The 15,067-nt window shown below is 46.1% G+C and overlaps 2 protein-coding genes across 4 annotated transcripts in view; both read left to right on the forward strand.

Moving 5' to 3' along the window:
- Positions 1 to 4,856, forward strand: part of LOC111151707 (stromal cell derived factor 2) — a 13,138-nt gene extending 8,282 nt beyond the window's left edge. The window contains exon 3 of the mRNA XM_022509860.1: positions 2,583 to 4,856. Within this exon, the coding sequence (XP_022365568.1) occupies positions 2,583 to 2,870 (288 nt within the window). The 3' untranslated portion in view covers positions 2,871 to 4,856. The remainder of the gene's footprint in view (positions 1 to 2,582) is intronic.
- An 844-nt stretch (positions 4,857 to 5,700) lies between these two features.
- Positions 5,701 to 15,067, forward strand: part of LOC111151225 (KIAA0100 ortholog) — a 32,054-nt gene continuing 22,687 nt past the window's right edge. For all 3 annotated transcript variants that reach the window (XM_022509019.1, XM_022509020.1, XM_022509021.1), the window contains exons 1-15: positions 5,701 to 5,794; positions 6,699 to 6,822; positions 7,340 to 7,389; positions 7,683 to 7,830; positions 8,009 to 8,127; positions 8,356 to 8,416; positions 8,836 to 9,025; positions 9,818 to 9,941; positions 10,107 to 10,231; positions 10,479 to 10,546; positions 10,659 to 10,804; positions 12,331 to 12,449; positions 12,558 to 12,721; positions 12,880 to 13,138; positions 13,661 to 13,866. In XM_022509019.1, the coding sequence (XP_022364727.1) occupies positions 5,727 to 5,794; positions 6,699 to 6,822; positions 7,340 to 7,389; positions 7,683 to 7,830; positions 8,009 to 8,127; positions 8,356 to 8,416; positions 8,836 to 9,025; positions 9,818 to 9,941; positions 10,107 to 10,231; positions 10,479 to 10,546; positions 10,659 to 10,804; positions 12,331 to 12,449; positions 12,558 to 12,721; positions 12,880 to 13,138; positions 13,661 to 13,866 (1,971 nt within the window). In that variant the 5' untranslated portion in view covers positions 5,701 to 5,726. The remainder of the gene's footprint in view (positions 5,795 to 6,698; positions 6,823 to 7,339; positions 7,390 to 7,682; positions 7,831 to 8,008; positions 8,128 to 8,355; positions 8,417 to 8,835; positions 9,026 to 9,817; positions 9,942 to 10,106; positions 10,232 to 10,478; positions 10,547 to 10,658; positions 10,805 to 12,330; positions 12,450 to 12,557; positions 12,722 to 12,879; positions 13,139 to 13,660; positions 13,867 to 15,067) is intronic.

A 15,067-nucleotide genomic window follows, 5' to 3' on the forward strand; every position in this document is an offset into this window, starting at 1 on the left:
GCAAAGAGCCTGCCATGGGGCTCAGTCACAGGACCCTGGGATCATGGCCTGAGCCAAAGGCAGACGCTTAACTGACTGACTACCCAGGCGCCCCAGTCAGACGCTTAACCAACAGCCATTCAGGTGCCCCAGTTGTCTGACTCTTGTTCTCAGCTTAGGCCTTGATCTCAGGGTCATGAGTTCAATCCCCCGTTAGGCTCCATGCTAGGCATAGAGCCTACTTAAAAAAAAAAAAGTCCATAGCAACAAACAAATAGATGATCAACAAAAAGTTGCACTCAAAACAATACAAGTAGGGACGCCTGGGTGGCTAAATTGGTTGGGTGGCTAAGTTGGTTGTTGGGTGGCTGACTTCGGCTCAGGTCATGATCCCGAGGTCCTGGGATCGAGTTCCACATCGGGCTCCTTGCTTGGCCTGCTTCTCTCTCCACTTCCGCCTGCCACTCTGCCTGCTTGTGCACTCGCTCTTTCTGACAAATAAGTAAATAAAATCTTTAAAAAAAAAAAATACAAGTATAGTAGAATTGTTAATTATGTACATTTCCTTTTGCCTTTAGTCTTACAGACTATTTCCAAATGACTGCTATTAGTCATCTGAAATTATATAGCTTAGGATGGATTTATATATTTCTGAAATAATCAGTAACTTTTTTTTTTTTTTAAGATTTTATTGATTTGACAGACAGAGATCACAAATAGGCAGAGAGGCAGGCAGAGAGAGGGAGAGGAGGAAGCAGGCTCCCCGCTGAGCAGAGAGCCCGATGTGGGGCTCGATCCCAGGACCCTGGAATCATGACCTGAGCTGAAGGCAGAGGCTTAACCCACTGAGCCACCCAGGCGCCCCAATCAGTAACTTTTTTAAAATGACTTTCTACCCTTTTTTTTTTAAAAGATTTATTTATTTATTTATTTGACAGACAGATCACAAGTAGGCAGAGAGGCAGGCAGAGAGAGAGGAAGGGAAGCAGGCTCCTCGCCAAGCAGAGAGCCCAATGCGATGCTCGATCCTAGGATCCTGGGATCATGACCTGAGCTGAAGGCAGAGGCTTTAACCCACTGAGTCACCCAGGTCCCCGCTACCTTTTTTTTTTTTTTTTAAGTTTTTTTTTTTTTTTTTTTAAATTTATTTGTCAGAGTGAGAACACAAGCAGGGGCAGTGGCAGGCAGAGGGAGAAGAAGCAGACTTCCCACTGAGCAAGGAGCCTGACACAGAAATTGATCCCAGGACCCTGGGATCATGACCTGAGCCAAAGGCAGACACTTAATCAACTGAGCCATGCTGGTGTCCCATTAATTTTTTATTGCAATAGAAATAATAATAGAGGGACGCCTGGGTGGCTCAGTTGGTTGAGTGGCTGCCTTCGGCTCAGGTCATGATCCCAGAGTCCTGGGATCGAGTCCCACATCTGGCTCCTTGCTCAGCAGGGAGCCTGCTTCTCCCTCTGCCTCTGCCTGCCACTCTATCTGCCTGTGCTCACTCTCGCTCTCTCTCTCTCTCTGACAAATAAATAAAATCTTAAAAAAAAAAAAGAAATAATAATAGAAATAAATAAATAAAATACTGTGAGTATTTGTTCTTAAGGGGAGTGGGAGTAGAAGAGAAGGGGAGGAACTCTGCTATTTATTTTATTTAGTTCTCACAATTATTTTGTAAGGTGATACTGTCATGAGTTTTTAGAGGAGAAAATGAAGAAGTTGCACATGAAGGAATGGAATGGAGCGGAGATTCAAGGTCTGCCAGTCTCCAGAGCCCATCCCCCGCTTTCTATTTTTGTGGCTCACCATGTCACTTAAAATGTAGTTAAGGGGGACGCCTGGGTGGCTCAGTTGGTTAGGCAGCTGCCTTCGGCTCAGGTCATGATCCCAGCGTCCTGGGATCGAGTCCCGCATCGGGCTCCTTGCTCGGCAGGGAGCCTGCTTCTCCCTCTGCCTCTGCCTGTCACTCTGTCTGCCTGTGCTCGCTCTCTCTCTCTCTGACAAATAAATAAACAAAATCTTAAAAAAAAAAAAAAATGTAGTTAAGGGAATGAGGCAGGAATATTTAAAGTCAAATAACAAGAGTAAGGCAAATACAGGATTACTTGCAAAGTAAGTGTTTGGAATATAATCCTGGGGCAACTGATTTCACCTTCTTTGTGTCTTTTTATCTTTTTTTAAATCTTCTTTCACCATTTATTTTTGAAATTTTTATTAAAAAACTTTCCCCCGTGGTTTTTTGTTTGTTTGTTTTTAGATTTTATTTATTTATTTATTTATTTGACAGAGAGAGAGGGAGAGAGAGAGAGAGCGGAGAGAGGGAACACAAGCAGGGGGAGCTGGAGAGGGAGAAGCAGGTCCCCCACTGAGCAGGGAGCCCAATGCAGGGCTCGATCCCAGGACGCTGGGATCATGACCTGAGCCGAAGGCAGCAGCTTACTGACTGAGACACCCAGGTGCCCCTCCCACAGTTTATTTTTAAATAGCACTGGAAAGCCTTTTATTTTTTACTTTTCAGTAGCCTTATTTTTCTTAGCATTGCTTCTTTTTTCCTTCTAAGCCTATGTGTCAATTATGCTAATGTTGCTACCATTTGTGTCTTTCAGGAAGTGAGTGCTTTTGGTGAGGAAGGTGAAGGCGATTATCTAGATGACTGGACGGTGCTCTGTAACGGGCCCTACTGGGTGAGGGATGGTGAGGTGCGGTTCAAGCATTCTTCCACTGAAGTTCTGCTGTCTGTCACGGGAGAACAATATGGCCGACCCATTAGTGGGCAAAAGGAGGTACATGGCATGGCCCAGCCGAGCCAGAATAACTACTGGAAAACCATGGAAGGCATCTTCATGAAACCCAGTGAGTTGTTAAAGGCAGAAGCTCATCATGCAGAGCTATGAGTCTGGAAGCTGTGAGCCAGTGTCACCACACAGTGTTCATGACATCTGTTGCTGCTCCACCCTGGGATCCCTGCCCCAGGTTCCCTGGGCAGTGGCCATGTCACCACTGAGATGAAGATGCATGACAGAAAACAGTGGCTGTGTTTGGAAGCTTCAGCCCTTCAACTTGAATTGGTTGTTCTCCCAGACTCTGGGTCAGTTCTTTTTGAGTAGAGGACTTGCTGGTGAAGGAGCAGATATTTTTATTAATATTGATAAAACAGAAACTGAGGGAGATAGCCCTCCTAGTTGGGAAATTGTTACTCATCAGAATCTTGGGATCGTGGATTATTGATGTGTGACTTTTCTCCTATTTTCTTTCTCCAAAATGATAAAGAATTTCATTATTAGTCACCAGTGTTGTCCTTTATTAGGTGTGCTGTTTCATAATCTGATTGATCCTTGAGTCTGACACATGTCACTGCTATCACTCTAGAGATGTTGGGAGCCTTTGGTGTAGGCCCTTTTAAGAGCCTTACTTGCATCCAAACTTTCTATTTTCACTTCTCTCCTAGCACGTCTTTTACTAGATTTTTAATTATGGCTGAAGACCCTCAAGGAATTCAGCTTAATAAATAGTGAAATGTTTTACTCTGGATGTGTTAACTGCAGTTGAGAAGAAAAAGAAAAACTAATATTCGCTGTCTGCTAAATACTAGATACTGTATTATAGCTCTTACTTCCTTAATCTTCATAGATCACCTCCTTTAATCTTCATAGATCTAGGGTAGGTATTACAGTATTACCAATGCAGAACATGAAGGTTGAATAACTGCCTTACTTAAGTGCTTAAATTGCCCTTGAGTAAGTAACCTAAAGCTAGTAAATAAGGATAGGAATCCAACTGTGTCTGGCTCACATTCTTTTTACTACAGTATAGTTATGTTCACTCTTGGATAATAATTGCTCTTTTATGGATAAATGTAGGGATAGCTTTCTCTGAAAGGGGGGGTAGAAAACTTTTGTCCTATGCTTACCTCATTTCTTCCTTTCTGTCTGCTGGTCAGTTCCAGAAAGTTTGCTCCTAGGTCTTTTGAGCATGGTAGTGGTGAACAGAAGTGTCTTCTATATGCTGGAATTTCAGTGACTAGCAGGCCTTTTATTTTTAGAAACAATTGTTCCCCCGTCCTTTCCTTTACGGACTTAAGGTTAAACATTTGGGCATAATGGGTCTGTGCCAGGTTTAGCCCATGACATTAAGAGGCTTGGTCTCTGTCACAAGGACTTGTTTCAGTACGTTGAGACCGTGAACTAGTTGAACTCCATCTCCATTCTCTCCCCTCTTCCCACTTCAGTTGCATTGATCATTTGAGATCTCCAGAAGTAGACAAACGATAAAATCAACATTTCAGGTTATTGTGATACTGGGAGTATGCTGGAAATAGTCTGGGGAGAAAGAAGAAAGGAGTGATAGGAATCAGCTGGGTAAAGGGAACATATTGTACAAGATGGAAATGAATAGAGAGGTATGTTGCAAGATACCCCCAATTTGGCTTGAACAGAGTTTTCACTGAGTTGCTGGGCCTTCCCTGAGGGTTCACAGACAGAACCTACCTTGCTAAGAGGCTGCAGATTATAATGCTTGAGAGATAAGTATGAATTTGAAACAAATGGTGGAGTCTTTGGGGAGGTGTGAAATGATTGACAAGAGGACTAGATAAGGAAACCAGTTGGAGGGGTAAAAACTGTGGGTAACCCAATGTGAAAATTGAAATGTTCGTTTTCTGAAGGAGTGGAAAAGAGTTTCCAAGTAAAATCTTGAAGAACATTTATGGAGATTGGGATGTAAGAGTAAAGGGATATGAACTACTTATTTTGAAATCCTCAGAACTTGTTTTAGCTTGTATTGTATTAGCATCACTGTATCAGAGTTGGAAGGGATCTTTGTCCAGTTTCCTCATTTCACAGAGATGGACACAGGCAAAATAAAGCTGATCCTGAATTATCTATTTCTTGCAATTATGTTTGCTTCCAAAATAAACTATTTATTGAGCAGTAAGAACAATATTCTCTATTTCTGTCATATCCCCTCAGCTCAGTGCCCAAATTGTGCTATACACGGTAGAGACTGAAAACTTGTCCAGCGAAGGGTCCAGAAAATTGCGTTTCTCACACAGTAGGTCAGTACATACTGACTAGAACAGTATTCAAACAGTAACATGAATGGAACAACTCATTCCTCTGTGGCTGGAATGAGGTGTGAATGTCAACTGATGTCTTTTAGTTCTTGGTTTCCTCAGTGATTCTCAGATAAGGCTCTTGAGTAAGATAGGACAGTTACTCCGTGTGACCTAGGGGCATAACTTCCGCCGTACCCTCAGTTCGGACCCGAAGTGGTAAAGCGGACTCTCTAACCATCCTGGGAAAGTGCTTTGAAAGTGAAGTCTGCCATGAAAATGAGACAGTCAAATCTGTTGCCAGCCAGGGACGGGCTCAGACTCCGGTCTCCTGCAAGGCTCAGGCTCCCCATTTCCGGGTGCGGAAGGGTGGGTCAGGGGCGGGGCATGAGTGTCAGTCGGCGCGAGGTCCGCCCCCTACCCCTTGGTGCGCCCCGGCTCCTTTGGAGCCACGCCCGTACTTCGCGCAGGCAGCCGGTCGGCCCTGCCGGCTCGCTGGCGCGGGGAGGAGTGGGGCAGGGAGACAGCTGGCTGGCTGGCTGGCGGGCTGTGGCGGGCGGGGTGCACGCGCGCCAACGCTTCCCAGTCCAGCGCTTTTCCTGCGCGTGCGGCTGGTCGGCCCGCGGCGGCGCAGAGCGGAGCCGGCGTGGGGGTGCCCCCGGCAAGGCGGGGGCCGGAGCCAGGCCGGGCCGGGGCCGGAATGCCCCTGTTCTTCTCCGCGCTGTTGGCCTTGCTGTTGGTTGCCCTCAGCGCCCTCTTCTTAGGCCGGTGAGAGGATCCCGGCTACAGCGGGTGGGGGCTGGGGAAGGAAGAGAGACTGAGGAGGGGGCGCGCGCTGGAAAGGCGCGCGGGGCCGGGCGGGGAGGGGAAGCGGGCTGGAGGAAAAGGTGCGCGGGCGGCGGAGGGGGAGGGCCTGAGTAGGGCCGCGAGGGGCGCGCGCGGCGGGCTTGAGCGGGGGCGTGCGGCCCGAGCTAGCACCGAGAAACTGGGAGTAGGGGACACTGAGGGACCGGGCGAGGCCTGAGGGGATGCTGGGGCTGGGAGCTGAATAGGTGTGTGTGTGTGTGTGTGTGTGTGTGAGTGAGAGAGAGAGAGAGAGAGAGAGAGAGAGAGAGAGAAGGGAGCCCGGCCTCGTGGCCTCCATTCGCCGCTGATGGCCCCTTAACTGAGAGCAGAGGGCACCTGCAGCCTCGCCCTAGGAGACGGAACAGGTCTGGCTGCCCAGGGAAGAGCGGCATTTGAGCCGGCCGGGTGTGACCCCACGGTGCCTTCTCGCTGACACCTGTCTGGAGGGCGGAGACAGAGACCCCGTGGGGGTAGTGTGTGATGACACATCTGACACGGCTGCCTATATTTCGACTCCCCGTCGGGCCTCTTCCTTCTTCATCTGGGGTTCCTAAGGATTGGAAAGATTGCTTTCTTTGTCCCCAGTTTAGGAGGTGGACTGTAGTTTGTCTGATTTCATTTGGGTGAAGGGGACCCTCCAGGGCTAGGGTTTTGATCTTTGTGGCCGAGTGTACGTGACAGAGTGTTGTTTTGGGAGACCGGAGAGTTGCCCAGAAGATCCAGCTTTAGGACATGACCTTTTTGCAAGGCCTTCTAGGACCAGGAAGGGGTGAGGAAAGCCAAAATTGGGAGATGGTCCTGGGAACTCACAGGGATTTTTCTGCAGGTGGTTTGTGGTCCGGTTGGCCACCAAGTGGTGTCAGCGGAAGCTGCAGGCGGAGCTAAAGATTGGCTCCTTTTTTTGGATCCAGAATGTCAGCCTTAAGTTTCAGCAACACCAGCAAACAGTGGTGAGTCTTGGGGAACTCCCTGGGTGTGTGTGGGGTGGACTCAGCTAAATTTTAATTATTTCTTTTTTTTTTTCTCTAAAATCCTGGGTGGCTTTCCTAGTTAGCCCAGCCTTGTCACTTCTTTGCCAAGATGGTTTTAGAGTTTGGAAGCACTGGGATTGATGCAAGTTGTTGAGTTAAAAATGCTTATAAGGCACAGAGTGTTCAGGGTACAATAAGAAAGATACAGAACTAAGCACAGAGAAAAGATAACAGGAAATAGAAGCACTTACTGTTCTAATTTAAGAGGAGAAATAGTAACATGTCCATAAAAGAGAAATACTGAGCAAGTTCAACTAGTGTCATTGTGAGGAGCAGGATATAGTGCTGAGGAGAGAAGTTGGTGGAAATGGAGTGGAGAATATTTAGTGGAAGGGCTATAGGACTTCCTCCTCCTCTTAGAAAATTTCCTGGCTGTCAAGCTGCTCATGGCTTACCTTGCAGCTAGTGTACAAAGCTATTTTCCACACTGTTTTAGGAAATTGATAGCCTGTGGATTTCCAGCAAACTCCTTAGCCATGATCTGCCGTGAGTACCCTATATCCTCACTCTTCCCTTGGGGAATATTTTGGGATTGGGGTTTGCAGACTGACATTCTGCAGGGGCCTCACAGCTCAAGGAGGGGGCTGGGGTTTTGCTGATGTCTCCTGGTTAGCCTGGAGGCTATTATTTTGTGAGACAGATATTGATAACTGCTATGAGGCTGTTCTCCATGATTTGAGCTACATTTTTAGGGAGGATTGGAGAGTGAATATTGGGGAGGGGAGAAGACTGCCATAAAGGGCTGTACCTGATGGCAGTGAGATCTCTCTTCTGGGCAGACGCTATGTGGCATTGTGCTTTGGAGAAGTGCGTATCAGAACGGACCTACAGAAGGTTTCTGGCCTGTTTGCCCCATTTTCCCAGAGCACTGGGGTGCATCAGAAGGAACTGTCCTTCAGTCCATCCTTACTGAAGATCTTCTGTCAGGTGAGATTCTTTTCCCAGTTTCTCGGACTGTAGTAGGGATAGCTGGCTGTAGAGTGATGGGTGAATTTTTCTGCTGTTTTGGGAATATAGTACCAAGAGCTGCCCCTTATTCTTTCTCTACTGGAAGGGAAAGGCAGTGCCTTGGTGCTAATGCTTATTCTTTGCTGCTTCTTTCTAGCTCTTCTCCATTCATGTAGAGTCTATAAACATCATGGTTCTCAAGGTGGCTACTTCTGAGTCTTTGTGGCACATTCAGATCAGAGGAAGCAGCTTTCTTTTGGATAGTGATGGGAAAAGGTAACCACTGGGTGAAAGAAGATCTGGTAGTCCCATTCTTGCCTTATAGTTTCCACATGGCTGGATGTCTGGGTTTTATAAAGGTGTCAAGTTCTCATTCTATAACAATTTGAGGAGAGGTTAAAGTTAGTTACTTTTCTTTGCCTTGTTCCATTTAGCCAGTAAAGCTTGACTGAAGTTAAGTGGTGAGAAAGGGGCCGAGTGCTCTTAATTTTTTTCCTTTCCCAGGCTGAAATGTGAGGTGAGCCTAAATCAGATCAACAGCAAAGTTCTTAAGAGTGGCCAGTTGGTGAGTATGCCATGGTCATTTAGATGCCTTGTTTCCTTCTGGGCGTAGGATATGAAGGAGCCTACATTCTAGGTTCTGTGTTCTTTATTTTAATAAGTTTTTTTTTTTTTTTTTTTTTAGATTTTATTTATTTATTTGACAGAGATCACAAGTAGGCAGAGAGGCAGGCAGAGAGAGAGGGAGGGGGAAGCAGGCTCCCTGCCGAGCAGAGAGCCTGATGCGGGGCTTGATCCCAGGTCCCTGGGCTCATGACCTGAGCTGAAGGCAGAGGCTTTAACCCACTGAGCCACCCAGGCGCCCCTAGGTTCTGTGTTCTTAGGGGGAGTTCTCTCAAGGTGGTGTTCTAGATCACTGCATTTGGACCCAAAACTTCCTGACTCCCTACATCTTAACACCTTAGAGGCTTATCCTCCCTACAGGAGGACACCTGCCTAGCGGAGCTCTCACTGGCCCTAAAGCTGTGTCTAGAGGTGGGCATCAGCAGTCGGCAACTGAAGGCGATCACTGTGGATATGTGGACACTCCATGCTGAACTGCATGAGGGCCTTTTTCATAGTCAGCTGCTACGCCAGGGCCCAAGCCTGGCACCCAAACCTGTTCCTTGTTCAGGTAAAGCCCTGGTCAGTTAGCTTCTTGGGTGTGCTGTTCTCTTATTTTTTGGAATTATGTAAAAACAGTGGTCTCACTACTCGTTAGGTGTGCTTTGTTATTCAGCATGACTTTTGACACTGAGGATAGCTAAAGGAGATAGGGTATTTACTTGTGAGTGAAAGAACTAACATTTAGTGGGTAATTATTAAAAATTAGACTTGTACGAGTTTTTTGTATTGTCTCCCTAAATTCTCAGCATTTCACAAATGAGGAAACTGAAGCAAGAAAACCAGATAGGTGACTTGACTGAGGTCATAGAGCTAGTCAGTAGTAAAAATGCAGTATAAGTTATTTTGCCCCAAAGCCCATATTCTTTTTTTTTTTTTTTTTAAGATTTTATTTATTTATTTGACGAGATCACAAGTAGGCAGAGAGGAGTCAGAGAGAGGTGGGGGGAAGCAGGCTGCCTGCTGAGCAGAGAGCCCGATGGGGAGCTCGATCTCGATCCCAGGACTCTGGGATCATGACCTGAGCTGATGGCAGAGGCTTAACCCACTGAGCCACCCAGGTGCCCCTAAAGTCCATATTCTTTACATTGTATCAGCCTGCTCCCCGTACTGTTTTTCTAAACTCCAGGGAAGGAAGTTCAGTAGGTACCTAAATCTCTGGGATATTTGCCTTGTGGCCTAGGATTGGACATTTGGTTACTCTACTTATGTGGGAAGATTTGGCCAAAGAGGACAGGGCATTTTGTGAGACTTGAGTATGCGAAGGATTGATGGCTCTTGTGTTATTCATTCATGTTTTCAGAGGTGACAGAGAACTTGGCTGAGCCAGCTCTGCCTGGCCTGTACCTCCTCCAGCAGCTGCCAGATCAGGTCAAGGTGAAAATGGAGATCACAAGTGTGGTGCTGTCAATGAATAGTCAAAAGAGGTGAGATCTCTGCTGACACAGAGTGTGGAAAGAGATGGTTTGAACTCTATGCTGGGGTCTCAGTAACCCACCTAGTAGCTCCGCTGCACTGAGCTTGTCTGTGGGGGAAAGGGAGTAAGAACGATATTCCACATATTTCTGAGTCAAAGTCTGGCTCTGCTCTAGGCACCTGAATTGGACGCTGAAGCTGCTGCATTTCCTGTACCACCGTGATGAGGATCAGCTGCCTCTTCGAAGCTTCACAGCAAACTCTGATATGGCACAGATGAGCACTGAACTCATACTGAAAGGTTCCTGGTGGGGGGGCAGTCGATACCGAAAGGACTAGACCCTCTCTTTCCCCCATGCCCCAGGTGGCCTTCTTAATTTAATATCAGTGTAGCTGGGGATGGGGAGGAGGGAATATACTGAGAGAAAATAACCCCAACTCACGAGTTTTGGTGATAGTCTATTCATCTGCTTGCCTGTCTCTACTGTCTCCTAGTTTTACCTTTTGTTTTCCCAGTGTTCTTCTCTGATTGCTCTTTGCCCTCACAGATGGTTTGCTGCTGTCCCAAAGTCGCCAGCGCATCGTCTGTCTCAGCTCCCTCAAGGCTAATGTGCAGGTGTGATGACTGTGGGACCAAGAATCCTTCCTTTCTGTGCTCTCTCCCTGTATCATTGCCTTGTAAGCTACTGAGATAAAACCCAAGCCAACAGTTCTGGTGTTATTTCCAGGTGACCACCATTGACCTCTCAGCCTCCCTGGTTTTGAATACTTGTATTATTCATTACCGGCACCAGGAATTCTCTCACTGGCTGCACATGCTGGCCCTGGAGACCCAAGAGTCTAGTTCATCTGTTTTTAAGCAAAGAAAGAAAAGGTCGGTGTAATCTTTTTTTAGCCACCATCTTATCAGGTGGATTCTCAGATTCTTTTGATCTAAAGTGGCCTATTGTGTTAAATATGTATTTTGATGAGTTCAATAGCATTTCTATTTTATTTATTTTTATTTTTTGAGAGAGAGAGAGAGCAAGCATGGGAGCTGTGGGGGGAGGGGCAGAAGAAGAGGGAGGGGCTTGATTCCACCACCCTGAAACCATGACCTGGGCTGAAATCAAGAGTTGGATGCTTAACTTACTGAGCCACCCAGGTGCCCCAATAGCATTTCTATTTTATATATCTTCCCCATTAAACTAGATTCTTTGACAGTAGGATGAAGTCCTTTTTGTTTTTATTTCTTCAGTGCCCAGCACAGTGCCTTGTTATACAAAATAAACAATTGTTGCACTGAATTTATTTTTTTTATTTTTTATTTTTTATTTTATTTATTTATTTTTTTGCACTGAATTTAAATGATCCACAATCTTGTCTGCCTTAAATTATAAGGTGGTACATCCTGTCAGCAATGTCATCTCTCTCTGCATTGTGTTGCATAGAGAACTTAAGATTAATGGCCTGGAAGCAGGGGCCACCTGGTTGGCTCAGTTGGTTAAGTGTCTGCCTTCTGCTCAAGTCATAATCTCAGGGTCCTGTGATCAAGTTCCACATCGGGCTCCCTGCTCAGTGGGGAACCTGCTTCTCCCTCTGCCTGCTGCTCTACCTGCTTATGCACGCGCGATCTCTCTCCTTTTTTGACAAATAAATAAAATCTTTAAAAATAAGATGACTTGGGGTACCTGGGTGGCTCAGTGGTTTAAGCCTCTGCCTTTGGCTCAGGTCATGATCTCAGGGTCCTGGATCGAGCCCCACATCAGGCTTTCTGCTCAGCAGGGAGCCTGCTTTCTCCCCCCTCCCGCCCCCGCCCCCGCCTGCCTCTCTGCCTACTTGTGGTCTCTGTCAAATAAATAAACAAAATCTCTAAAAAAAAAAAAAAAAGATAGGGGCGCCTGGGTGGCTCAGTGGGTTAAGCCACTGCCTTTGGCTTGTCATGATCTCAGGGTCCTGGGATCGAGCCTCGCATCGGGCTCTTTGCTTAGCGGGGAGCCTGCTTCTCTCTCTCTCTGCCTGCCTCTCTGCCTACTTGTGATCTTTCTCTGTCAAATAAATAAAATCTTTAAAAAATAAAAATAAAAAATAAATAAATTTAAAAAAAAGATGGCTTGGAAGCAGTGCTCCTTGGTTGTATTAGGTTGAATCATGTGATATACTGATGTTTATATTTACAGTTATATTTGATCTCTGAAATGGCAGTCTCATATGGTTCAACCTAATAATCTTTCTTGCATCCCCACAGTTTACCATTGGGAATAACAAATTTAGGAGTTTGGTCTTTTATTTTCTAGTTGCATTCCATCCTGAGAATCACAACAAAACTCACCCTGACTTTTGAGAGCTTCAGCTATCTGTTCCATAATAGGAAGCTCCAGTTCTTTCTTTATCAAACAATGATGTCTCGTCTCTATGCAGAACCTTCCCCCAAATCCTGGCTCCCATCATCTTTAGCACCTCCATCTCCAATGTCAACGTTTCCGTTCAGCTTGGTGATACACCACCCTTTGCCTTGGGATTCAATTCCATCTCTCTAGGTAAGACTCTGGGATAGAAAAGGAACAAGAATCTGTCCATTCGTGAAGCTAGGCCTAATCGATGGCTACAGTGGCTCCATAGAACTCTCTCCTACCTTCTTTGTTCAGATTACCAGCACCTGAGGCCACAAAGTATCCATCAGCGGGGTGTGTTAACTGTGGACCATCTCTGCTGGCGGGTGGGCAGTGACTCCCACATTCAGCGGGCACCCCACCCACCCAATATGCATGTTTGGGGTGAGGCACTTGTCCTGGACTCCTTCACACTACAGGTAGGTGGGGACTTTGGTGAACAGCGGCCCATAGTTTCCTTTCCCTGCCATGTTTTAGAGCACAGAGCACCTTTTTGGCAGAAGATGACGCATCAGGGTGTTATAGAACTATGTGTTCTGCATGCTTCTAATGGGGCTTGCTCTCTCTTCTTTTCTAGGGTAGCTATAACCAGCCTTTGGGCCTGTCTAGCACCCAGTCAGATACCCTGTTTCTTGATTGTACCATCCGTGGACTGCAGATAGAAGCATCAGATACCTGTGCACAGTGTCTCTCTCGCATTTTATCCTTGATGGACACACAATCTGGGAAGTCAGCTGCCTCTAGAGAATCTTCATTTGGGGAATCTGTGTCATTACTGTGGAAGGTGGACTTGAAGGTGGAGGACATGAACTTGTTCACCCTTTCTGCCCTGGTTGGTAAGTGGGACAGGGAGTCTACAGTTAAGTGGGTAGTTTGTAACCTAAGCAGATTATACTGGTTCAGTCTGGTCCTTCTCATTTAATGAAGGTGATTATTTGAACTTTTTCTAAATTAAAGGCATGAGATGCTGGAAGGTCTTACATAACTTGGGTTTCTTGATATTTCTTACAGGCTAATAGAAGGTATTAAGTATTAAGCAAGATTTATTTAAAAAAAAAAGCTTTGATAGGTGATCAAGAAATTGAGACTTGTGTAGTTTATTTCCTTATGTGTTTGGTTCTAGAGAGTAATACATCTCTGGGCACGTTGTAGGAGTTAGGGAGCTTCTTTGGCTTTGCTATCAGATTTAGGTAGGGTAAGATAGGAGAGGAAAAATTGCCCTGAAATATGAGGAATGAACTTAGGGAGGTATAGGGAATACAGAAAACTAGCGTGAAGAGAATGAGTAAGAAAGGGTGAAGGCTGAAGTTGCCGTTTGAGAGCTGAGAACCAATGCTAACGTGGTTTCTGGATGTTAGGTGCTTCAGAGATCCGACTGGACACGCTGACCGTCCTGGGAAGTGCTGAAACCTCCACTGTGGGTGTCCAGGGACTTGTGCTGGCCCTGGTGAAGTCAGTCACAGAGAAGATGCAGCCCTGCTGCAAGGCTCCTGACATCCCCACTCCCGTGCTCAGCCTCTCCATGCTCTCCATCACCTATCACAGCAGCATCCGCTCTCTGGAGGTAATGCTTCTCTGGGGAGGTGGAGTCAGGTTGGTTTTTCTCTAGGCTGAAGAGCATTTCCCAGTTTTTTTTCTTCTTTTTTTAAAAAAATATTTTATTTATTTATTTGACAGAGATCACAAATAGGCAGAGAGGCAGGCAGAGAGAAGAGGGGGAAGCAGGCTCCCCTCTGAACAGAGAGCCTGATGCGGGTCTCAATCCCAGGATCCTGAGACCATGACCTGAGCCGAAGGCAGAGACTTAACCCACTGAGCCACCCAGGCGCCCCTCCCAGTCTTTTGAGTCTGTTGTGAAATTCATCTGTGAGAAATATGACATCTTGCATTATCCTTTTTGTCCTGGCTTATTCTGTACATTTTAAACTCTTTATTATGGAACATAAAACACACACAGAACTGGAGAGAATATATGAACTTGTATGTATCCATACCCAGCTTCAGTAATTACCACTTAGGACCAGCTTGTTTCAGCTCTGTACCCACCAGTCTCCCTGCTGCCCGCTCCTGGATTATTTTGAAGCAGACATATACCAGGACATATAATTTCAACTGTAAATATTTCAGTGCATATCTCTGAAAAATAAGAGTTTTTTTTTTTTTTTTTTTTTTTTTTTAAAGATCATGATGTGGTGGTATTTCACTGAAGCCCTCAGCTTATTAAAAGGCTGGAAGGGGGCGCCTGGGTGGCTCAGTGGGTTGAAGCCTCTGCCTTCGGCTTGGGTCGTGATCTCGGGGTCCTGGGATCGAGCCTCACGTCGGGCTCTCTGCTCAGCAGGGAGCCTGCTTCCTCCTCTCTCTCTGCCTGCCTCTCTGCCTACTTGTGATCTCTGTCAAATAAATAAAAATCTTAAAAAAAAAAAAAATTAAAAAAAAATAAATAAAAGGCTGGAAGGGAGGGGCGCCTGGCTGGCTCAGTGGGTAGAGTGTGCGACTCTTGATGTTAGGGTTGTAAATTCGAGCCCCGTGTTGGGTTTAGAGATTACCTAAAAATAGAGTTTTTAGGTCAAAAGGGATCGGAAGATGAAGGCAGTGGCAAGTTCTAAGAGGCTTTCCAAGATCTTTCTCCTCAGGGTATCAGGTGAATATGGAACCCTCTTAGGAAGGGAGTGGGGTATCTTTCCAACTGTCAGACTTCAGCTTCCTTTGGAAGAAGTCGCCTTTTCAAGGCTGGAATTCAAAGGCATTTTTCTGTTCTGGATTTT

This window comes from Enhydra lutris, unplaced genomic scaffold (genome assembly GCF_002288905.1).
Source record: "Enhydra lutris kenyoni isolate GAN:26980312 unplaced genomic scaffold, ASM228890v2 scaffoldscaffold26, whole genome shotgun sequence".
NCBI classification, from domain to species: Eukaryota; Metazoa; Chordata; class Mammalia; order Carnivora; family Mustelidae; genus Enhydra; species Enhydra lutris.